The 26,283-nt window shown below is 49.3% G+C and overlaps 1 protein-coding gene across 1 annotated transcript in view; it reads right to left on the reverse strand.

Annotated features, from left to right (window-relative positions):
* The window catches only part of LOC147725790 (uncharacterized), a 110,417-nt gene that overhangs the window by 10,574 nt on the left and 73,560 nt on the right, over window positions 1-26,283 (reverse strand). The window contains exon 2 of the mRNA XM_086959941.1: window positions 13,065-13,370. Coding sequence (XP_086816067.1) covers window positions 13,065-13,370 — 306 coding nt within the window. The remainder of the gene's footprint in view (window positions 1-13,064; window positions 13,371-26,283) is intronic.

Genomic DNA, 26,283 nt, shown 5'->3' on the forward strand with positions numbered 1-26,283 from the left:
AGGATTAGGGGATCACCCTCTAAAATAACCCCTGCTCACCCTCTAGGTTGCTTGGCGCGAGCAGACAAGGCTGATCTCAAAGCGTTATAGGTTAAGCATTTGTGAACACATACAGTAACTCAGTGACAACACCACACATGGGCACCACACCAGGGTTTGTATAAAAATAAGTATCTTTTATATAAAGGCTTAGCACAAGACCATGTAACTTCAGAGATAATCCACAATACTTGTTTAGCAAAAAAAGTTATTGTTTAAATATGCGTAGCTTAAATAAGTTCTGTGCACTTCGTACTATCTGTGCGGTTCTCCCGGGGATGAAAACGGCTTAGGGAGAGTCAGAATAGGCGCAGCGGACTCTCCGGTCCGGTGCACACACAAACGTGGTGCGAATCTCACAGTACCTTTAAATCTGTAGTTTCCGTCACAGACGATGCGTGTGCAAGCGAAGGCGTACCAGGAGCGGTGTAACCCCTCTCTGATGCGAGCCCAACTCGTTGCAGGAGTCTCTGTGCGAGGCGTTGAGCGGGGCCACGGGGAGTGAGGCGGATGGTCCTGATCTTCAAGCATTCACTTTATGGTGCGTTGTGGGAGCCGTACCTCAGAGCGGGGATGCCTTTTCGTCCCGGACAGCACGGTGCACGGCGGCCAGTACGCTGCGATCGTACGGGCCGTACTCAGCCTTGTGGTGCGCTCGGATCTCAAGCGCCAGCGGCAGGGGTGCAGCGAGCAGTGCGGCTCAAAGGGGGAGGATGAAGAGGTGTGCGGTGCGGCCCTTCTCCTTACGGTGCGAGGTACGGCTGATAGAGGGAGCGGAGTCACGCGGTATGGGGCGGCAACTGGCACAGGGCTTCACAGCGGTCAGGTCTTTGAGGTGTACTTTGATCGTGGCTCCAGCAGCACGGGAAACTTGGCAGAGTCCAGCAGCTCTTGTTGAGGCAGTGGGAGCCCAATAGTCCTGGGACTCCATTCACGGGGCAAGCTCACCCACAAGCCCTTGGAGATAGTTTCAAGCACAAGTTGAGCAAAAGTCTTTTAAGTCTTTTTCCTCTCCTCTCGCAGCAAGGCAACCATTGCAGGCCAATCCCCCAGGTCAGGGACAGTACTCCTCCTTGCAGGTTTCCCAGTTCCTTCTCGTCGGGCAGAGGTACTTTTTGTTTCAGCAGGATCTAAATTCTTGTGAGCAGGGCCCCAATATTTATACCACAATTCTTTTGTTCTTTGAGGCCAGGGGGCCTTTGCCTAGTTCAGTCCAGTTCTTGAGCACTTTGTTGATATGACTCTGGCTTGTCTTTTCAGTGTGCAGGGCAGAGACATCAGACGCTCCACAGAAGGTGGAGCCAGCATTGTGGTGGCAGAGCACAGCCCTATTCAGAGTCTAGGCGAACTCCTCCCACCCATCTGGATGTAATCTTCCTATTCACCACCTGGCTGCCCCAGCCTGTCCCCTAGAATTCCCCAGCCCTGTCACTCACAGAAACCAGACAGCAGATACACATCCTAGCAGAGGCAGGCTGAAAAGGTTAGACAAGCAAATACCTTCTTTCTAAAAGTGGTATTTGCAAACACAGAATATTAAAACAACCTTTACTAAAAGATATATTTTATTATTCTGAGTTCAGGCATACTAAACTCGAATTTCTACCATGTTCCCTGAGTCTGTTAGGAATGTAGATCGTAACAATTCTAACAGCCCATTCTGGCCTAAGAGAACAGGTAGCCTTGCAATAGTGAAAAACGAAAATGGCTGTAATTCACTACTAGGACATGCCACACACATCAGGGCTTTTCCTACCTTATACGTACAATGCACCCTGTCCATAGGGGTGACTGATATGAAGAAAAGGGAAGGTTTAGGGACTGGCAAGTGGGTGCACTTGCCAGCCAGCATGACAGTACCAGACTGCACGCAGGTTCTGCAATGGCAGACCTTAGACACATTTTACAAAGCTGCTTCTGTGGGTGGTACAACCAGTGCTGCAAGCCCACCAGCAGCATTTAGATTTACAAGCCCTGGGCACTCCTGGTGCACTGTACTAGGGTCTGACAGTAACCCAAATAAGCCAAGCATGGAATCCAATCAATGTATACATTTTATACAGGGATCACTTGCATTGTGGCACTGATTGGCAGTGGCACAGTACTCTGAGCAGCTAACACCAGCAAAACACATGAGGCAACAGCAACAAAAATGGAAGGGAGACCCACGCCAATGGTGCCAGGTCTAAGTTATTTATGTATGTATTTATATATGGTTTAGGAACCATACAATGATCTTACAGTATTATTTTATTCTACTATTTATACTGTATGCATTATATTTTACAAACAGTTTTACAAGTGTAGCAGTTCATTTCTTATGCTTGAGAAAGAAGACTGTTCAATAAAACCTTTTATTGAAAACGCCCGTCTTTCTACTTTCTCTACACCTCTAGTGAAACGAAGCATGCACGATTGACTGAGTGAAATATTGTTTCCACGACTCTGAAGATACGTTTTATCTTGGGGAAACAAAGTTGTAATGTTTATGCGGTTGTCAGAGACTAATCCCTTCTTGTGAATTCGAGAAAGTTTCTAGTGACCTCTGAGCTAGCTGGCACTCACAATTAAGTCTACTATATTCGATAGAAACCTAGTCGACCTTAGTCCTATGTCTAATCTATAGGATATATTATTCCAATGCGCAGAGCCTATTGGGAATATAGGAACTACACTACACCTGTTTGGGACTCACTTCCGGGTTCAGACAGACCACAGGCCCCTCAGATGGTTGATGCAGATGAGGGTGAGAATCCAAAGCTGTTGAGGTGGTCCCTCTCCCTACAGGGTATGGACTTTACGGTGGAACACCGCCCTGGAACAGAACACGCCAACGCTGATGGTCTGTCCATATTTTTCCGCCTTAGTGAAGAGAACTCCCAGGAGTTAGGGTAGGTCTCCCCACTTTTCAGCTGGAGGGGACACATGTTAGACCTGGCCCTATTGGCGTGGGTCTCCCTTCCATTTTTGCTATTGCCTCATGTATTTTTGCTGGTGTTAGATGCTTTGGGCACTGTGCCACTGCTATCTAGTGCCACAGTGCAAGTGCTCTCTATTGTAAATTGATGTATTAATCAGTGGTTCCATGTTTGGCTATTTGGTTTACTTGTCAGACCCTAGTCTAGTGCACTGAGTGTGCCCAGGGCGTGTAAATCCAAATGCTGCTGGTGGGCGTGCAGCACTGGTTGTGCCACCCACAGAAGCAGCCTTGTAAAATGTGTCTAAAGGTCTGCCATTGCAGAGCCTGCGTGCAGTCTGGTACTGTTATGCTGACTGGGCAAGTGCACCTGCCAGTCCCTAAACCTTCCCTTTTCTTCATATCAGTCACCCCTATGGTAGGCCCAAGGGCAGGGTGCATTGTAAGTATAAGGTAGGACAAACCCTAGTGTGTGTGGCATGTCCTAATAGTGAATTACAGCCATTTTCGTTTGTCACTAATTACAGCCATTTTCGTTTTTAACTATGGCAAGGCTGACTGTTCTCCATAGGCCAGAATGGGGTGTTAGAGTTAGTACATTTTATAATCCTAACTGTCTCAGAGAACATGGCAGAAATTCGAGTTTAGTATGCCTGAACTCAGAATAATAAAATACATCTTTTAGTAAAGTTTATTTTAATATTTTGTGTTTGCAAATACCACTTTTGCTTGTCTAATCATTCAAACCTGCCTCTGCTAGGTAGTGTATTCCTATGTCTGGTTTTGTGAGTGACAGGCTGAGTCACCCAGTGGTGAATAGAGAGATCTGCATCTAGAAGGGAGGGAGGAGTTGCACCGGAACCTTGAATAGGGCTGTGCCTGCCTTCCACAATGCTGGCTCCACTCCCTGGGGAGCGGCTGATGTCTCTGCCCTGCACACTGAAAGAAGAGAAGGAGTCATGTAAACAAAGGGCTCCAGGACTGTACTTGCCTTCCACAATGCTGTAGCCACCTCCCGTGGGGCGTCTGATGTGTCTGCCCTGCACTGGGAAAGGAGAAGTCTGGTAAACAGAGTGCTTCAGAACTGGTTTGGACTGGGCAAAGGCCCCTCTCCCCTCAGAGAACAAAGGATTATGAGGTGTAAATATTGGGACCCTGATCCCATGAAATTGGATCACTTTTGGACTAGAAGAAGAAACCTTTACTGAGGAGAGGAACCTGAAGAAACGGAGGAGAGACTATTCCCAAGATAAAGTGCTGCTTGGGGGATTGGCCTGCAGTGGTTGCCTAACTGCCAAAGGAAGGAGAAAGGAACTTTGTGTACTTTGCTTTCAACTTGTGAAGGATCTCCAAGGGCTTGGAAAAGAGCTTGCCTCTTGCTGAAGTGTCGGGGACAACAGACTTCACCCCCAGCTCCCTAAAGTGCTTTTGGAAGTGCCTGCTGCTGTTTTCGGCTTCTGAGGAACTGCGTGTCGCAAGGAGCTGGGAGCGCGACTCCACGAGAAGAAGCGTGTCGCCGTCGCTGGGCCTGCTGTTGCAACTTCGAAGGATGGTGTCGCCGCTGGAACTGTCGCACTGCACCGCATCGGAGAGAAGCGTGCCACAACGAAGAGGAAGCGTGTCGCCGTCGCTGCTGCTGCCGTCGCAAGTCCGAAGGAGGGCGTCGCCGCTGGAGCTGTCGCACTGCACCGCATCAGGAGAAGAATCTCGCAATGAGGTCGGAGCGTGTCGCTGTGCCCGCCGTCGCAACTCTGAAGGAGGGTTTTGCCGCTGGAACTGTCGCACTGCACCGCATCGACCAAGAGCACCTCGCATCCCCGAGAAGCGCGCCGCCGTCAGACCTGCTGCCGTCGCATCTTGGATGTCGCCGCTGTAGTTGTCGCATCGAGCGGAAGCTTCACGCATCGTGGGAGAAGAGTATCGCCACTGGAGAGAAGAGCATCGCCACTGGAGCTGTTGCCGTCGCATCGTAAGGGTGTCGCCGCTGCAGTCTATGCATCGAACCGTGAACTTCTTGCATCCCCGAGAAGCGTGTCGCATCCGGAAGATCTTCATTTCTTTATTTCCTTGTATATGAATTTGCCGCATTTCCCAGCGCTGCGACATTGCTTGTCGTGGAAGCGCAATGTAACTTAAGGTACATTGGCGCAGAGTGTCGCATCTAAGAACTGAACTGAACTAAGCTTAAATCTACCATCATAAAGTAAGAAATGCGTTACTTACCTGTAACTGCAGTTATCCAGTATTGGTCTCTTTCATAGATTCACATGCCTGAATCATTTCCCGTCGTCGAGATGGGAGTCCCCGGTACATAGAAAAGTAATGTCCTATAGACATACATAGAGAAAAGTAGGCCTAAGGGCCTTGCCTTAGTAGCCTATCTATGTCCTTTTGTAAAAAGGACCAAACTCTAGAAGGTAGCCAATCAGCTACCACCTCCCTCTAGAACCTTCCTGCCAGGAGCCCCAATCTCTCAGATTTTCGTATGCACCAAGCTAGGTAGGCGTAATATATGACAGAGAGAGAGAGAGAGAGGAGACCTTCCTGGGGAGGCGGGAGGGTTGCATGTGAATCTATGAAAGACACCAATACTGGATAACTGCAGTTACAGGTAAGTAACGCATTTCTTATCCAGTATTATGGGCGTCTTTCATAGATTCACATGCCTGAATCAGAGTAGCGAGCAATACATTATGCACATGTGTGATGATACAGTATAAGCAGTCTGAGATAATACATATCATACAACTAGCAACCATCAACAAGTAAATATAATAAAGAAGGAAATGTGCATACCAACAAAGCATGGAGGGAAGGAGGATGGCTCATCTCACTGGAATAGATGGCGAAGTACAGCCTGGCCTACAGCTGCATCCTGCATCAGTTCCGTGTCCAGGCAGTAGTGCCTGGTGAATGTGTGTGGCGACTTCCAGGTCGCTGCCCTGCAAATGTCCAGAATTGGCACTCCAGCAAATAGTGCCGCCGATGTGGACACAGCCCTTGTGGAGTGAGCTCGGACTGTGGACTGTAACGGTCGTCCAAATTTGTCATGGCAAAAGGCAATTGCAGAGGATATCCATCGTGAAATGCTTTGTTTGGAAAGTGGCATGCCTTTTCTTGGTCTGCTGAAGGCAATGAAAAGCTGATTCGTTTTCCTGATATGTTTTGTTTTGTCTAGGTAAAATTTAAGACATCTCTTTAGGTCTAAAGAGTGAAGGGATCGTTCAGCTGCAGAACTAGGATTTGGGAAGAATGATCGGAGGACTAGTGGTTCATTTAAGTGGAAGTCCGAAGGGACCTTAGGAATGAAGCGTGGGTTAGTCCTTAAAATCACTCTATCTTCCCTGAACTGCATGAAGGGATCTTGAATGGTAAGAGCTTGCAGCTCGCTGACCCTTCTCGCTGAAGTCAAAGCTAAAAGTAGGGCTGTTTTCCATGAGATGTATTTGATATCAGCCCTATGGATGGGCTCAAACGGATGTTTCATTAATTAAGGTGTCATGTAGGTGGAACTCTGCGTGGCCGAGGAAAGGATCTGTAGAGCCCTTTCAGGAATTGCTTAATTAATCTGTGTGACCATAGAGATGTTCCTTTTGATGTTCTTGTGAAGCAGGAGATGGCTGCTAGATGAACTCTGATAGATGCATGGGCAAGTCCAGATTGTGCTAAATGTAATAAATATGGTAGGAGCTGTTCCGGAGTGGTCTGAAAGGGATGGAGCTCGTTGTCCATACACCAAACGCAAAAGCGTTTCCATTTTAAGGAATACGTTTTGTTTGTGCTGTCAGCTCTTGCCTTTGCTAGGACATTCATGTACTCCTGCGGAATGTTTAGTTGATAGAACTCTCTGTACTCAGGAGCCATGCCGATAATCTGAGGGATTTCAGATTCGGGTGGAGTACTTGGCCTTTGGACATCGTGAGTAGGGATGGATGGTGTCCCAGATGGATTGAGGGTTGGACTGAGAGGCGACGAAGGTCCGTGAACCAGTGCTGCCTCGGCCAGAACGGGGCAATGAGAATCAGTGTGCAGTGCTCCGTCTTCATTTTCCGAATGACTCTTGTTATTAGGGGAAATGGCGGAAATGCGTACGCAAACACGTTGCGCCTTGCGATGGAAAATGCATTTCCTAGTGACCGATTGGGGATGCCAGCTTGCGAAGTTGCGGCATTTGGCGTTCTCCCTGGTGGCAAAGAGATTGATCTGCGGTCTCCCCCATGTTGAGAAAATGTTGTTTAGAACATTTTGGTTGAGTTCCCATTCGTGGGACAGAGACCGCTGTCTGCTCAGAGCGTCCGCTATGACGTTGTCTTTGCCTGGGACATATTCTACCGTGAGCTTGATGTTGTGGAGTACTAGCTAGTTCCAAATTTTTTGCGATTCGCGAGATAGTGTCAGCGAACGTGTCCCTCCCTGCTTGTTTAAGTAGTGCATTGTGATTGTGTTGTCCGTTCTCACAAGCACTGCTGAGTTTTTGATGCGCGGGAGGAAGGCCTGGAGAGATAGGAAAACTGCCCTCAGTTCTAGGAGGTTGATGTGGAGTTTCCTCTCTTGGTCTGTCCACTTGCCACTGATTTGCAATTCTTGAAGGACTGCTCCCCATCCTTCTAGAGAGGCGTCTGTAGTTATGACATGTGGAGTTGGAGGCAGCAGGAACGTTAGTCCTTGTGATAGGTTGGTGGAAGTTTTCCACCAGCGTAAGGCCTTGGTGATTTGTGGAGTGATCACGATGTGATCCTCGAAAGAGTCTGTAGACTGAGTCCACTGTTTGGCCAGGGCCTCTTGGAGGGGGCGCATTCTGAGCAGACAGTGAGGAATGAGTAGTATACACGAGGACATCATCCCTAGAAGGGACTTGAAAGTACGGACTCGGATGGTGGTCTTTGAGGTCACTGCGGTGGCCATAGTGATTAGTTTCTGTTTCCTTTCCTGCGATGGGAATGTTGTTGTAGATGACGTATTTATAGTTGCCCCTAGAAAAGTTATAATTTTGGAGGGTTGTAAGGTTGACTTCTCATGATTGAGTGTCAGGCCCAGTTTGTTGAAAATATTGAGACAGGCGTTGGAAGACATTTGTGCGCCTTTCATAGATGGTGCTTTCACCAGCCAGTCGTCCAGGTAGGGGAAGACCTGGTGGCCTTGCTGACGTAGGAAAGCTGACACTGGAGAGAGGCACTTTGTGAAAACGCGAGGCGCCGATTTGAGGCCGAATGGGAGGACACAGAATTGGTAGTCCTGTCCTGCTACAGAAAATCGTAGGAATTTCCTGTGGCGCATGTGTATTGGGATGTGGTAATATGCGTCTTGCAGGTCTAAAGACGTCATAAAGTCTCCTTCCTCTAGAGATCCTAAGATTTCCTGAAGGGTTACCATCCGAAACGATTGGCTCTTCAGGAATGAATTGAGTGCCCTGAGATCTAGTATGGGCCTCCATTTCTTCCTTTTCTGTTGTATCAGAAAGAATCGGGAATAAAATCCCTTCCCTTTTTGAGCTGATGGGACTCGTGCTAATGCTCCTTTCTTCAACATTGATGACATTTCTTGAAGGAGTAATCGCAGGTGTCTGTGTTGGATCTTGCGAGGAGGAGTTGTTGGGGGGATTGAACTGAATTCCAATGAGTGTCCGTATTGGATTAATAGGATCACCCACCGATCCGTTGTTATTGATTTCCAATTGTGGAGGAAGTGTGTTATTTTGCCTCCAATTTTGAAAGAATGAGATGGTGGAGGGACTGGCTGTTGGAAACTGTCATTGGCGTCCGCCTGTTGGTTTCTTCTGGTTTCGTCCTCTGAAATTTGATTTTCCATAGGAGGTCTGGCGACCTTGCTGCTGCTGTCGCTGCTGGTATTGCGACCGGCCCTGATTATATGAGTATGAGGATTTTCCCTGGTATGATCCTCTGTAAGAGGGCTGACCTCTACCTCTGTGCCCTCGAAAGGACTGGTTTCTGAACTGTAACATGCCTAGAGCTCGTGCCGTATCTGTGTCTTTTTTGATTGCCTGTAGGGCCTCGTCAATTTTTTCACCGAATAGATGCTGTCCGTCATAGGGCATGTCCAAGACTTTAGTTTGGATTTCTTGGCGGAAGGATGTTGCTTTGAGCCACCCTTGTCTCCTTAAGACTGCTGCACCTGCCAGTTGCCTGAAGCCTGTCATTGCGACATCTACAGCGCAATCGATGATCTCTGATGCTGACATTTGTCCTTCCTTTAGGAGGGATTTGACTTCCTCCTTTAAGTCTTCAGGTATTTCTGTCAGGTATGGGACAATGTCTTCCCACAATTGTCTGTTGTATCTCCCTATCAACGCAATGGCGTTAGCTATTTTGACAGTCATGGCGGACGTGGTTGAAAAGCGTTTGCCTATGCTGTCTAATTTCCTGCCCTCCTTGTCTGGTGGTGCTGACAGTGGTGAGGACAGATTTCTTGAATTCTTTTGAGCCGCCTGGGTGACTACAGAATCTGGTTTGGGATGTGCATTAAGGCAGGTAGCTGCTGTTGTTGGTGCCTTATACTTTTTATCCAGTCTGGGCACCACTATAGAGACCGATGCTTGTGTTTGCATCAATTGCTGACCTTGATCCCATATGTGCTCTATTATGGGAATAGATCTGGTTGTCTTCCTGATCGGATTTTTAAAATCATAAAGAAAACAGTCTGTTTCTTGTGATTCTACAGTCATGTGGAATCTTGTGGCTGCTCTTTCCACCAAGTTGTGGAATCCGCCAATGTCCACTGGGGGGGATTCTGAAGTCTGAGGTTCAGGTGTGGCCGGAGAATGAGCGATATAATCCTCATCATCTTTGTTAAAAGAGAGATCATCCCGTACCTCCCCTTCTTCTGGTTCCTCGCCGTCGTCATCTGAGGAATGAACATTATGAACCGTTTCTCTCTCCTGAGGAAGATCCAGAGGTGGTGGTCTTGTCTTTGGAGATGGATGCGGCTTGGATGATAATGGAGATTTCTCCTTTGAAGGTGCCGCTGGTGATTCAGGGAAATGTTTCTTGTAGTCTGCGATCAAGAATTGAAGATCTGAGACAATAGATACTGGAAGGCAAACCATAGGAGTGACCAGTTGTTGTACCTGTGTATGTACGGTCTCTTCCGTAAAAACCACATCATCTTCATCTGTGCTCTGGCACTTTACAATGAGATCTGAAGGACTAGTAGCTTGCTCAAAGTGGTCGTCTTCAGATTCATCACTCTGTAGGAGACAAGATGGGAGTAATCCTTGTACTCTACTTGGGGATGTTAGTTCTGGCGTAATCTGATTCCTATCATTCCTTTTTGGGGGAATTAAATCTGATTTTTTCCAAGGCCTCGACGATGTTGTCGTCGGTGTCGTCGACGGTGCTGACGCCGATTGTTTTTCAAGTGTCGACAGTGAGGTCGTCGACGGCCCCTTCGTCGACGGTCCCTTCGTCGACGGTTCCTTCGTCGACGGTTCCTTCATTGACGCTATCTTCGTCGTCGACTGTGTGGTCGTCGACGGTACCTTCGTCGTCGGTCCGTTCGTAGACGGTTCCTTCGTCGACGTTTCCTTCGTTGACGCTATCTTCGTCGTCGACTGTGTGGTCGTCGACGGTACCTTCGTCGTCGACGGTGTGGTCGTCGACCTTGCCTTCGTCGTCGACAGCGTGGTCGTCGACGGTGCCTTTGTCAACAGCGTGCTCGACGTCGATATCTTCGACGTCGATGATGCCTTTACCATCGTCGATGTCTTCGTCGACGATGCGCCAGGTATCAATGGCGTCTTCGTCGTCGGTGCAGGTGTCGACAGTTTATGTTTCGTCGTCACGGTGTCGTCGTCGACGATGCCGTCGACGGAACTTTAAGCAACGTCGATTGCTTTTTTATAAGTATAAACGATGACAGTGGCTTACCCGCCGTCGACGATTGAGTCATAGTCGTCGTCGATGAGGAGGCTGACAATGCCATCGTCGTTGAGACTGTGGTCGTCGATGTGGAGACATAGGCTGTCTTTCTTGAAGAAAGCATCGACGAACTCGTCGTTGATGACTGAGGTGGCTTTCTGAAGGTGGGAACTTCCTTTTCAGACGTGACGGATTTTACCTCAGAAGACTTTGTGGTAGTCTTTTTAGGAGGAACGTCTGTAGGGCTAAGGGAAGCAACCCTTGGCCTCTTCAAGGACGTTTTTGATGAAACTGAAGCCATTTCTCCGTCCTCTGAAGACACTGCATCATCTCTGTTTTTTAGTCTGTTCAACCAGAGGAGCAGTCTTCCTTCCCTTTCTTTAAGTGTCTTTGTAGAGAATGTTCTACATATTCTACATTCTTTTGCAGAATGATCAGGATAAAGACAGTAGAGGCAAGTTTCATGCTTGTCATCGACGTGCAGTCGTTTCTTACCACAGGATGAACAGGCTCTGAAAAGTCCTTTCTTCTGCTGATCAGCCATTGTTGTTATTAGACGAAAATATCCAACTTCTGTGAGGAAAAGAGATAAATCCTTGAAACCTGAGGAGAACTCAGGTGGAGACTCCCTAGCACAACGTGCGGTAGAAAATCTGAGAGACTGAGGCTCCTGGCAGGAAGGTTCTAGAGGGAGGTGGTAGCTGATTGGCTACCTTCTAGAGTTTGGTCCTTTTTACAAAAGGACATAGATAGGCTACTAAGGCAAGGCCCTTAGGCCTACTTTTCTCTATGTATGTCTATAGGACATTACTTTTCTATGTACCTGGGACTCCCATCTCGACGACGGGGAATGATTCAGGCATGTGAATCTATGAAAGACACCCATAATACTGGATAATCAGTGTGTATTTTTGTTGTTTATGGTCTTGTGGTAACTCTATATAAAGTCTACTTATTTTTCATATAAAACCTGTGTGGTGTCCATTTGTAGTGTTGTCACTGGGTTACTGTATGTGGTCACAACTGCTTAACTTACAACACCTCTGAAGTAAAACCCTTCTGCTCGAGTCAAGCTACCAAGGGGGCGAGCAGGGGTTATTTTGGGTGTGTAATCCCCTTATCCTGACTCGAGGAGAGGGTCCCTATTTGTCACAAGTACCTACCTGTGCCAACTAGAGACCCCCAAATCTGACAAGTACCCACAGGTACCCAGGTTGTTAGTAATATAGCACATTATCGTTTCATTGCTGCAAGTGTGTACAGTTGTATCGCGCTATTTATATGATCTTCATGTTAAACGCCCATCTCCCGTAAAAGCGCAAACAGATATAAACATTATAAAGTTATACCTTTGACTAGGAGGGTAACTGCTTCTGTCACCCATCTTCCGAGATTCAAACCTTCCCATATCTGTAGCAATCCTTGAATGCTCAAGTGGTTTCTACACCCACAAATCTCTCACACCCCTCTGATGATCACTGGAGAGTCAAGTGTATAAGGGACCATGGCGACAACCCAACTAAAGTGGAACAGTCCCAAAGACATGTTGACATGGGTGATACAGGAAATTGCACAGTATGCAGAGACAGCGCCTGTTCTCTGACACAACAGAACATATTGCACTGGTGGCTTCTCATCTCGATAACTTTAAGGCCCTTTATCTTGGCCTATCGGGTACCACCTCAGCATCACTAAGTGGTGCAGACCTGTGATGCCCCTTTGTTACTCAGTCTACCACCCAAAGCCCCCAACTCAAACTACCTCTTTAGCGCCAAGTGGAGCAACACATTCTTTACAGAAGGCTTTGCAACCCCTGAAATGCCTTGGTCGACCCAGACCCAGCATTCAACAAACAACTGTTTACTTGGTATATTCCATCAAGAAATCTAAGCTTCTCTTCAACTACCTCTTTCAGATTCCCAAGACCAAGAAAACCCATTCGGTAAATTGCTTGCCTCCTGGCCAACTGAGGAGCCAAACCGAATGGAGAGACTTTAGAAACGGCCACAACTTGGTTTTTTCCTCAGTATCTTCCTGTGCTTCACTTTGCCAGATCACGGCTGGTGCAAGAACACCTTCTGCTAATCATGTGCTAAACAAATTCCATGAATTAAAGTAATAAATACACAAACAAATAAATATACAACAGAAGGGCATGCCATGAGTGTCTTAAACCAAGAGGTAAACAGGATACCTCACTCTGACAGCACCTTAATTAAATACGTATATCTCACCATTAAAGGAGCTTTGAATGCTTTCCTTGGAGTCAAAGTCATTCTCTTCTTTAATCTGCAAATTCCCTGTATCCAGGTGATCGCAGGCAGACAGCGCCTCGTGGCGCTTTGTCCTCAGCCGTTTGTGGTCCGGGGGATCGCAGGCAGAGAGCGACTTCTTGACTACTGGGCATCTCTGGTGTTCACTGAAGAATGAGGTGTCTTCTTCCTCAGTTCGTAACACATCAGAAGAATAGTGACTGCTGATGGACAGTTCCACCTCCTCCTTAATCTTTGGAGTCATCTCAGGAATCACAGGAACCACCCCTGAAAAAGAAGCAGAGCATGTGGGACTGTAAGTCTGCATTCTCCTGAAGATTCAAATCCTATGACAACACTGTGGCTCCTTGAACATTCACACCCAGTATCAGTGTCCACAAAGCTTCCTCTGAACATTCACACCCAGTGTCAGCGTCCACAAAGCTTCCTCTGAAAATTCGCATCCTGAGTCAACACTTGTCTTCTTGTACATTCACACCCAGTGTCAGCGTCCACAAAGCTTCCTCTGAACATTCACACCCAGTGTCAGCGTCCACAAAGCTTCCTCTGAACATTCACATCCTGAGTCAACACTTGTCTTCTTGTACATTCACACCCAGTGTCAGCGTCCACAAAGCTTCCTCTGAACATTCACACCCAGTGTCAGCGTCCACAAAGCTTCCTCTGAACATTCACATCCTGAGTCAACACTTGTCTTCTTGTACATTCACACCCAGTGTCAGCGTCCACAAAGCTTCCTCTGAACATTCACATCCTGAGTCAACACTTGTCTTCTTGTACATTCACACCCAGTGTCAGCGTCCACAAAGCTTCCTCTGAACATTCACATCCTGAGTCAACACTTGTCTTCTTGTACATTCACACCCAGTATCAGTGTCCACAAAGCTTCCTCTGAACATTCACACCCAGTGTCAGCGTCCACAAAGCTTCCACTGAACATTCACATCCTGAGTCAACACTTGTCTTCTTGTACATTCACACTCAGTGTCAGCGTCCACAAAGCTTCCTCTGAACATTCACATCCTGAGTCAACACTTGTCTTCTTGTACATTCACACCCAGTGTCAGCGTCCACAAAGCTTCCTCTGAACATTCACATCCTGAGTCAACACTTGTCTTCTTGTACATTCACACCCAGTATCAGTGTCCACAAAGCTTCCTCTGAACATTCACACCCAGTGTCAGCGTCCACAAAGCTTCCACTGAACATTCACATCCTGAGTCAACACTTGTCTTCTTGTACATTCACACCCAGTGTCAGCGTCCACAAAGCTTCCTCTGAACATTCACATCCTGAGTCAACACTTGTCTTCTTGTACATTCACACCCAGTGTCAGCGTCCACAAAGCTTCCTCTGAACATTCACACCCAGTGTCAGCGTCCACAAAGCTTCCTCTGAACATTCACATCCTGAGTCAACACTTGTCTTCTTGTACATTCACACCCAGTGTCAGCGTCCACAAAGCTTCCACTGAACATTCACATCCTGAGTCAACACTTGTCTTCTTGTACATTCACACCCAGTGTCAGCGTCCACAAAGCTTCCACTGAACATTCACACCCAGTGTCAGCGTCCACAAAGCTTCCTCTGAACATTCACATCCTGAGTCAACACTTGTCTTCTTGTACATTCACACCCAGTGTCAGCGTCCACAAAGCTTCCTCTGAACATTCACATCCTGAGTCAACACTGTGTCTTCTTGTACATTCACACCCAGTGTCAGTGTCCATAAAGCTTCCTCTGAACATTCACATCCTGTGTCAACACTGTGTCTTCTTGTACATTCACACCCAGTGTCAGTGTCCATAAAGCTTCCTCTGAACATTCACATCCTGAGTCAACACTTGTCTTCTTGTACATTCACACCCAGTGTCAGTGTCCATAAAGCTTCCTCTGAACATTCACATCCTGGGTCAACACTGTGTCTTCTTGTACATTCACACCCAGTGTCAGTGTCCATAAAGCTTCCTCCTGCATTGTTACATATTTTGTCACTGCACAGAAATCTGCCTTCTTGTACATCCACTCCCTGTATCACTGGGATCACAGACCTTCCTAGAGAACATTTTAACACCTGGTTTCTCTGACACAGAGACTGTTAATTTAGATAGTCACACCCTGCGTCACATCACACAGCGATTTCCCACCTAAAGATTCACACCCTCTGTCTCTGTACACAAAGCTGCTTCCTGAATACGTTAAAGCACAGAGTTTTCTTCTAAATCCATGCCCTGTGTTACTATACACACACACACACACCCATCCACCATATTTGCATCCGGAGTCAATGTACAAAGACAACAGCTCCTCGACAATCAAACCCTCGGTGAATACAACCAGACATTACCTGTGTCACTGCACAACAGAGACATGAACATTCATATCTCATGTCACATATTTAGAATGTCCCCATAAACATACACATCTTGTGTCACTGCATAGAGTCAGCCTTCACCTTAAAACTCATATTCTGTGTCACAACAAAAAAAGGGACCTCCTGAAGATTCACATCTTGTGTTACTGCACACAGACCTGGGCATTACCCGTATGTGTTACACACACAGACAGTGTGTGGTCTTCTACATGCAATGTCACTGCACACAAATAGCATGATTCAGGCATTCACACCAGGTGTCAATGTACAGACAGCCGGCTTCTGGGGATACACATCTGGTACCAGTGCACAGCAAACCGGCTTCTGGGCATTCACACCCTGTGTCAATGCACAGACCGCCAGCTTCTGGGGATACACATCCGGTACCAGTGCACAGCAAACCGGCTTCTGGGCATTCACACCCTGTGTCGATGCACAGACCGCCGGCTTCTGGGCATACACACCCTGTGTCAATGCACAGACCGCCGTCTTCTGGGCATACACACCCTGTGTCAATGCACAGACCGCCATCTTCCGGGCATACACACCCTGTGTCAATGCACAGACAGCCGGCTTCTGGCATACACACCCTGTGTCAGTGCACAGACAGCCATCTTCTGGCATACACACCCGGTGTCAATGCACAGACCGCCGGCTTCTGGCATACACACCCTGTGCCAGTGCACAGACCGCCATCTTCTGGGCATACACACCCTGTGTCAATGCACAGACCGCCGGCTTCTGGCATACACACCCTGTGTCAGTGCACAGACAGCCATCTTCTGGGCATACACACCCGGTGTCAATGCACAGACCGCCAGCTTCTGGGGATACACACCCTGTGTCAATGCACAGACAGCCGGCTTCTGGCATACACACCCTGTGTCAATGCACAGACAGCCGTCTTCTGGCATACACACCCTGTGTCAATGCACAGACAGCCGTCTTCTGGCATACACACCCTGTGTCAGTGCACAGACACCCATCTTCTGGCATACACACCCTGTGTCAGTGCACAGACAGCCATCTTCTGGCATACACACCCGGTGTCAATGCACAGACCGCCGGCTTCTGACATACACACCCTGTGTCAGTGCACAGACAGCCCTCTTCTGGCATACACACCCTGTGTCAGTGCACAGACAGCCATCTTCTGGGGATACACACCCTGTGTCAATGCACAGACCGCCATCTTCTGGCATACACACCCTGTGTCAATGCACAGACTGCCATCTTCTGGCATACACACCCTGTGTCAATGTACAGACCGCCGGCTTCTGGGGATACACACCCTGTGTCAATGCACAGACAGCCGTCTTCTGGCATACACACTCGGTGTCAATGCACAGACCGCCAGCTTCTGGCATACACACCCTGTGTCAGTGCACAGACAGCCATCTTCTGGCATACACACCCTGTGTCAGTGCACAGACAGCCATCTTCTGGCATACACACCCGGTGTCAATGCACAGACCGCCGGCTTCTGGCATACACACCCTGTGTCAATGCACAGACTGCCATCTTCTGGCATACACACCCTGTGTCAATGCACAGACCGCCGGCTTGAGGGGATACACGCCCTGTGTCAATGCACAGACAGCCGTCTTCTGGCATACACACCCGGTGACAATGCACAGACCGCTGGCTTCTGGCATACACACCCTGTGTCAATGCACAGACAGCCGGCTTCTGGGGATACACATCCTGTGTCAATGCACAGGCAGCCGTCTTCTGGCATACACACCCTGTGTCAATGCACAGACAGCCATCTTCTGGCATACACACCCGGTGTCAATGCACAGACCGCCGGCTTCTGGCATACACACCCTGTGTGTGTGCACAGACAGCAGTCTTCTGGCATACACACCCGGTGTCAATGCACAGACAGCCGGCTTCTGGGCATACACACCCTGTGTCAATGCACAGGCCGCCGGCTTCTGGGCATACACACCCTGTGTCAATGCACAGACAGCCGGCTTCTGGCATACACACCCTGTGTCAATGCACAGACAGCCGTCTTCTGGCATACACACCCGGTGTCAATGCACAGACCGCTGGCTTCTGGCATACACACCCTGTGTCAGTGCACAGACAGCCATCTTCTGGCATACACACCCGGTGTCAATGCACAGACAGCCGGCTTCTGGGCATACACACCCTGTGTCAATGCACAGGCCGCCGGCTTCTGGGCATACACACCCTGTGTCAATGCACAGACAGCCGGCTTCTGGCATACACACCCTGTGTCAATGCACAGACAGCCGTCTTCTGGCATACACACCCGGTGTCAATGCACAGACCGCTGGCTTCTGGCATACACACCCTGTGTCAGTGCACAGACAGCCATCTTCTGGCATACACACCCTGTGTCAGTGCACAGACAGCCATCTTCTGGCATACACACCCGGTGTCAATGCACAGACCGCCGGCTTCTGGCATACACACCCTGTGTCAATGCACAGACTGCCATCTTCTGGCATACACACCCTGTGTCAATGCACAGACCGCCGGCTTGAGGGGATACACACCCTGTGTCAATGCACAGACAGCCGTCTTCTGGCATACACACCCGGTGACAATGCACAGACCGCTGGCTTCTGGCATACACACCCTGTGTCAATGCACAGACAGCCGGCTTCTGGGGATACACATCCTGTGTCAATGCACAGGCAGCCGTCTTCTGGCATACACACCCTGTGTCAATGCACAGACAGCCATCTTCTGGCATACACACCCGGTGTCAATGCACAGACCGCCGGCTCCTGGCATACACACCCTGTGTCAGTGCACAGACAGCAGTCTTCTGGCATACACACCCTGTGTCAGTGCACAGACAGCCATCTTCTGGCATACACACCCGGTGTCAATGCACAGACAGACGGCTTCTGGGCATACACACCCTGTGTCAATGCACAGGCCGCCGGCTTCTGGGCATACACACCCTGTGTCAGTGCACAGACAGCCATCTTCTGGCATACACACCCTGTGTCAATGCACAGACCGCCGGCTTCTGGCATACACACCCTGTGTCAATGCACAGACTGTCAGCTTCTGGGTATACACACCCTGTGTCAATGCACAGACCGCCGGCTTCTGGGCATACACACCCTGTGTCAATGCACAGACCTCCGGCTTCTGGGCATACACACCCTGTGTCAATGCACAGACCGCCGTCTTCTGACATACACACCCTGTGTCAATGCACAGACAGCCGTCTTCTGACATACACACCCTGTGTCAATGCACAGACAGCAGTCTTCTGGGCATACCGACTCTGTTTCAATGCACAGACAGCCGTCTTCTGGCATACACACCCTGTGTCAATGCACAGACCGCCATCTTCTGGCATACACACTCTGTTTCAATGCACAGACAGCCGTCTTCTGGCATACACACCCTGTGTCAATGCACAGACCGCCGTCTTCTGGGCATACACACCCTGTGTCAATGCACAGACCGCCGTCTTCTGGGCATACACACCCTGTGCCAGTGCACAGAAAACCTTCTTCTGGCATACACACCCTGTGTCACTGAATAAAGACAAGAACATTTGTATTTAGGGTACAAAATGTTGAGTTTCCCCTGAACACACACAGCCTGCATCACACATATGGCGCTTTCTCCTGAGTATCCATATCTTTTGTCACTGAGCACCAACGCACACGCACGCACACGCACACGCACACACACACACAGCATTGTTCTATATATTCTTATCCTGTGCCACTGAACACACGCACACTGCCATTCTGGACATTCACTTTCTGTGTCATTTCACACACACAATGTCACCCTGGTCGCTCACATTCTGTGTCCCTCCACAAAGACAGCTCCCACTAGGATCTCCACACCCTGTGTGCTTGCTTTGTACCGGTGCTTCGGTTCGCTCACAGTACTACTTAGGCGCATGGGTAGCTTAAAATAGTGCAGGACTCGTTTGTTTCCCAGAACAGAGGTAATATAGCCAGGCACGAGCAAGGTACTGCAGGGGTAACTGCACTGTAGCATGAATCTGCATCGAATCCCAAGGCAGGTCTGAGAGCTGCTGAGCATGGGGAGGCAACATCCTCCAGAGCAGAAGAAGGGGACAGATCAAACATGAGTGCTAATGTTCTCAACAGTGGAGCTTCAGAGAGTGAGCGTTCAGGTGCCTCGTGGTGATTTATTGTGCCTAGAGGTGCTCTTGGGACCCAGCCCTTACTGCCTGTGAGAAGCAAAGAAGAGTGGAAGTATGCAACATGGAAAAATACTTGGAAGGACACATGATGCACAAGGAAAGGCCTAGATGGTCCTTGAGAAAGAAGGTGCTCCAAGGGAGAGCAGCCAGGTTATTGTGGTTGTAAGTCTGCACCCCTTACATGTGGTCCGAGGTGCAGATGCTACTCCTGAGGGTGCAAAGCCAGGAAAAGCTAGACGTATGTCTGCACAACAAAAGAAGCAAGGCAACACAACACCAAACTAAGCAGGAACCAAACATCAAGCAAGACAGCATCGGGAGAACCAAGATGGCCCGGTGCTAGCCCTATGAAAGAAAGTGAAGCAGGTCCTTCCAGAAAAAAAATTGAGACTTACCATGGATGCCCTCATACACCCTGTCCCATGGTCTCCGAGATGCCACACTGATCCCTCCGAAGGGTCTCCTACGGTGGAAGCCCTCATACACCTCGCTCCATGGTCTCAAACACCACACTGATCCCTCCGAAGGGTATCCTACGGTGGAAGCCCTCATACACCTCGCTCCATGGTCTCAAAAGCCACACTGATCCCTCCGAAGGGTATCCTACGGTGGAAGCCCTCATACACCTCGCTCCATGGTCTCCGAGACACCACACTGGTCCCTCCGAAGGGTCTTCTACGGTGGAAGCCCTTAGACACCCTGCTCCATGGTCTCCGAGACACCACACTGATCCCTCCGAAGGGTATTCTACGGTGGAAGCCCTCATACACCACGCTCCATGGTCTCCGAGACACCACACTGGTCCCTCCGAGGGGTCTTCTACGGTGGAAGCCCTTAGACATCCTGCTACATGGTCTCTGAGATGCCACACTGGTCCCTCCGAAGGGTATCCTATTGTGGAAGCCCTTAGACACCCTGATCCGTGGTCTCTGAGACGCCACACTGGTCCCTCTGAAAGCCCTCATACACCCTGCCCTATGGTCTACGAGACGCCACACTGGTCCCTCCGAAGGGTATCCTACAGGCCGCAGCACACGGCGAGGGCCTTCATAAATACTTTTACATTACCCCTCTACTGGCTTTCATTGTCAGACTGCCATATACATTCAAAGCCAGGTATAGCATATATATATATGTATATAGCATATACAAAGCCATCATGATCACCTATCTGACTGACTGGCTCACCACGGCTGTTCTAGACACAATCAGTTCTGGAAACTAAAAAGAACAAACAAAAAAACTAAAACCAGGCCTTCTCCATTTAACACCCAGCACCTCCAAGGTGGTGAGATGAAGGCTGAAAGTACTGGAACTAACTCAGGAGACCAGTATGTATTCTCCTTTGCTATCCAAGACCAGGTCACGAGGATGTTTCACTCCTTGAATATCTGGTGGACCTCCAATCCTGGAGATGCATGTGTCTCCTCCTGGCGTGGGCATGCAACCAGGCTGTCCCTCTCTGCCCAGTATAAGCTGATCCAGGTAGACGTAGAGGGCTTCAAGTGGCGAGGCCATCTTGAAAGGGAATGAATGTAACAAACAGGTAAATGAGCTATGGCCATATCATAAAAATATTACAGACTATCTCCTGCCACCTGTCAAAGACAACTGATAGTGTGGAGGAAGACAAGAGTTGCATGAGCAGGTTCTAATGTCCAATACTGACAGGGGCAATTCAGCATCTTTTGCACCCACACACAAGACCAAAAGACTTACGCACTCACCCGTCTAGGCACACATGAAACCACACACGCACAAACACACACAACTAGGTACACTCAGAGGGCTTTCCATGTTTATGTTAAGTATTTGTAGAGCGCATGGCTACCCGAGGGCATCCCCACGCTAGTGAGTGCTGGACTGCGTGACTATGCTTGGTAAACAGGTTACTGGGGAAACAACCAGGTCTTGAGATTTTTCCTGAAGGGGAGTTCATCTTCCAGTAGTCTAATTCCGCATGGCAGACCATTCCATAACTTTGGGACCAGGTGTGCCAGTGATCTCCCGCCCCATCTCGCTCTAATTCTAGTGGTGCTAAGGTGGTGTTCTTGGGACGTTCCTAGGTGTCTGGCTGGGGCATAAGGGGAGACTAGACCGGGGTCTTTATTCTTTATAGCTGTATATGCAATACAAAGAGATTTAAATGTAATCCTTGCTTCTATAGGCAGCCAGTGGAGCCGTTTCAAAGACTCCGTTACTGGATCATGATTTGGGAATTAGCGGAGAAGCCTTGCTGCAGGGTTTTGCATGACCCGGAGTCTTTTTATAACATATTTTGGTGCGCCCACATAGAGAGAGTTACCATAATCCAAACGGGAAACTATCAGGACTTGAATCACAGTTTTTCTAAAATGCTCCAGGTTCAGTGCTAGTATCGTCCTGATCATTTTAAGTAGACTGAAGCAGATGCCACTCACTTGTTTGGCTTGTGATCCATCGTAAGGGCTCTATCCAACCAGATTCTTAAGGGGGTTTGGGATCTGGTGAGTTGCCCATGCAGTTCGGCCAGCTGTCCAATGGTCTGGGTATGACCATATACCCTAGAATCATCAGTTCCGCCTTTTCACCGTTCAGTTTCAAGCAGCAGTTCTTCATCCAATTGGCCTCTGTTTCCAGATAGGATACCAGCTGTTGATGTTGAAGGTTCAGCCCATTTGCCAAGGAAACCACCAACTGAGTATTGTTTGCATAAGAGACGGCGGGGATTTCAAACTCCTGCACAGTCGTTGCCAGCTGTCGTATGTAAACATTAAAGATGGTGGGCCGAGCGACGATCCCTCCGCACTCCATATCTGGATGGCCATACATAAAGGTAAAGGAACCCAGTTATGGTAGGGCTGAAATATTTTTACCAAAGAATAGTCAGCAGGCTGTCTTACCAAAGGGTCTCAGCCCATTTGTAGACTATGTTGCCACAAGGTTGGAGGTTATCGCCCTTCACACAAAAAATGGTGCACTCTGGAGGCCTCCTTCAGATAAGAGGGCAAAGTTGATATCCCACAGTAGTTAAAATCCTACTTACACTAGTGAATTTGCATGAATGTTAAGATCACTGGGGGAAAATAAACGTAGATAAAATAAACATGGCTGATGTTAGAAAATGGGCTCCTTTGCAGATCCCCCCACCCTGACTGTTTGCCCCATTTTTGAATGCTAGATGCTAGTTTTGGTGTCCGATGGTGCACTGGGACCTACTAACCAGGCCCCAGTGTCCGTGCTATTTCTTCTAAAAGTAATGTTAAATTTTACACCCAACTGGCAAGGTACTTTGTTCCCCGCCCCGCCCCCTCCCCCACAAGTCCATAGTAGATGATACCAAGAGTACCCAGGGCAAGGGTGATAAAGGGGTTACAAAGGCTGCAGCACTATATTGTGCCACCCTGTGTGACCCAAGTAAAAGTGTGTCTGCAGGTCTGCCATTGCAGCCCTGCATGTGCAGCTAGTCTGTTCGAGAGTTACTCGGCACACACCATGTGCTGCAGAGCCACACCACTGCCTTTATGTGAGTAAATCCCTCTTACGGTTGTCCTTCTAAGCTCAGGAGGTGGAGTGCATTATGTTAAAGGTGTGGATATATATGTTTGTACATATATAGCACTACAGTAAAGCAAAGTTTTACTGTAGGTGACCAGCAGTCCATTGAGAAACATGAGCTGGCGACTGTGCCAAGTCGAGATAGCCAGCTTTAATATGGAACCACTGAATTGTGTAGTGTTTGGTGCTGAACACCGTGCTTTTTCACCCCCAACAAGATTCTTGTGTTGAGGGTGAGCTGTCATGAACAGGGGTGCCAACCTGCGTGGGTGCCCCCACAGGATACCAAAGCTCCAGTGCGTTGGCGGGCTTACCTGAGCCGTTTGCCGCCAAAACAAAAGTCTGCCATCCTGCTGGTCTTTCTTGCACGTCCCCAGGATGCGAGACAAAGCCTGGGCCGGAAGGAGGTCACAACTCCTCCCTCCCAGGAAGGCTAGTGTTTACAGCAGTCAAGGCGGTGATCCTCAAAGGCTTCACTGCCCTTGATGTGCAGATGCACCAGTCCCCCACTCTAGGACAAACTCCTTCCCACCCTGTCCAGCCCAATAGGTGTGAAAATGTGTTATTCAGGAGGCGTACATATCTACAAGGCTAGCCACACCTTGAGGCGTGAGCTAAAAGGTCTACAAAGCCAAGGAAGAGATCTGCCATGTTGGAAGACCCTATCGTAGAGGACTCCGGTTAGAAAGGTGACGTACAGAGGATGTTGTAACCCCAGGGGTGGTTTAGCCACAGGGACCAGTAGTGCATTGGCCACTGTCCCTTAAGCCCTTACAACCCCCTAAACTAGGATTTAAGGGGCTTCCCTGACACCAGAACCTCCATTCTGAATTTGAATCCGAGATAGGGCACACAGAAAACACCATCACCGAACACATGATCTTGGACTCTGCCACAGTGCAAAGAGGGGACACTTAAGTGACCTGAAGAGACCATATACTGGAACCGTGTGTTCGACGTGGGTCCGTGGCAAAAGCTCATTGTTTCCAGGAAGAGGGACTCCAGTGGATACCAGAAACCGAAGCAGACTCCCAAGAATTGGTGGGTCCAGTCCCCTGCAAGCTGCAGGAAAATCTACATGCTGTAGACAACCCGGGGGCGTGGTCAGCAGTCGAACATGGCGGATGCACCTTAAGAGGGCTCCCGGGCCCACGTCGCCTTCCCCCGTTTTTATCCCAATAATATCAGTTTCCATTTGGTGGGGGGACCAATCACCGTGCTCTGGAGCAGCTGGGCCGTCCCGCTGATGAGGGAATCCATATGACCCACTGGACTGCGATTGGTTCGGGTGGCATCGGAGGCCTGGAGACACTGCCTGCAGACACGGCCTGCCTTGCCTGAGCGGCCTTCTGGGATCAGCATGGGCTTTGGCAGGGTGGAGGGCAGCAGACGGTGCTGGCCTACGCCTCAAGATAAAGGGACTGTGGCCGCATTCTGAGTGGCAAGAGATCCTGTGGATGCGCCCGTCTATTGGAACCACCCGCCTACCAGCCCTGATGAGGTGCGGTGTCACCCACGGTCAGCTTGGCAGAGGAGAGGAAGACCTGCAGGCTGTGGGGATGTGGAAATGGCACCATTGAGTGTGTGTGGCGCGGAGGCCAATCGAAGTGAATAGTTCAGCACGAAGTGGCATCCAGGGCGCCACCAGTGAGGTCATCCAGGCCCCCTCCCCCCTTCCTTGAAACATTGGAGATCCTGGGCTGGCCCCACATATTCCTCCACATCAAGCCTGCCCGGTGGATCTGGTTCTGTGCCACCTTCAAGACAGACTCGTGTTGGGCCCAGCAGCTGGTAGTAAGGCCTGGGGGTACACTCACAAAGCAGCCAACCAGACAGGCGGGGGGGGGGGTGGGGGGGGGGGACCCAGAGCTGGGAAAGCGATGTCACGTTCCCTACCTCTTTGCTCCCTGGGTCCTCAACCCAGCATGCGGAGATGAGTGGCATTGCAGAGTGGTTTCCGACCCTGGAGGGCCCAAGCAACCTCGGGGATGCGTCCATTCACCATGCCAGGAGGCAAAGAAGGGAAGAAAATGGCACTCTGGAACCAAAACTAGATTCCGTGGCGGCGGGGATGAAACTGACGAGGGCAGAGTTCAACAAAAAAAAGGCCGCCTACACAACACGAGAGAGACATTCGCGGACATTAGCAAGGCCACTACACAGCTCCAGAAACAGGTCACTTTCCAACTTAATGACAATGCCACCATGCAGGCACATCTGTAGGACATGGAAGGAAGATTGCTTTTGTTTCACTGGTTTACGACTTTCTCTGGCTGTGGGCCTGCCAATCAGACCCACAGCCTAGCTGTTCTCTCTCTAAATTACAACATGTACCCTAGGTGCATTTACCAATTGGTACTGGGCCACCTTATCAGACCCTGTAACTCAGGGCATAGGTGTACCCAGGGGCAGAAGCATGTATTATGCCACCCCTGGCTGGCCTCCTAAATTTGACACAACTGGCTGCATGACAGCTGGGGCAAAGTCGTGTAATCACCCTTTGCTGTAGATATAGTATACCTATATCTAACCCTAAAAATGGACACACAGATTCCTATCAGTCACTCCTATGGCAGGCCTTAACAATCCTGAAGGCAGAGTGCATGGAATCGTGTGAAATGGTGCTCTGGCATGAGCTGAGCCCGTTTGCAGCTTGCGGAACCAAGTCCTAATAGCTGTTCCATGATAACGCATACCATATACTCTTAAGTGCATTATAATCCTCGCGGTTATATGCTATCTCTGGTATTGCTTTATCAAAACACGTCGAGTAAGGTGTCATACGAATTGGAATACTAACCCCTCGCCAATTTTGGCGACGGGGTTAGCATTCCACCCTTCTAGAGGGACACGACATGTATGTAACCCTGAACCCCGGTTAAAGTTAACTCGAGCCTCAGCATCACAAAATGGATGCTGCTACCACAGACACAAGTCTGACCCCCTACAGCTGGGAGTCCTTCCAGCGAGGGGAGCTTGGACAAAGGGTTTCCTGTCAGGGGCGGTGCTAGCACCATCCCAGACAGGGTTTTGTGTATCCTGGGTAGGCAGGGCTTTACAGGAAGGTGACTGCTGAGTGGCACCCCGGTGCT

The sequence above is a fragment of the Lissotriton vulgaris genome, chromosome 3_1 (assembly GCF_964263255.1).
Source record: "Lissotriton vulgaris chromosome 3_1, aLisVul1.2, whole genome shotgun sequence".
NCBI lineage: Eukaryota > Metazoa > Chordata > Amphibia > Caudata > Salamandridae > Lissotriton > Lissotriton vulgaris.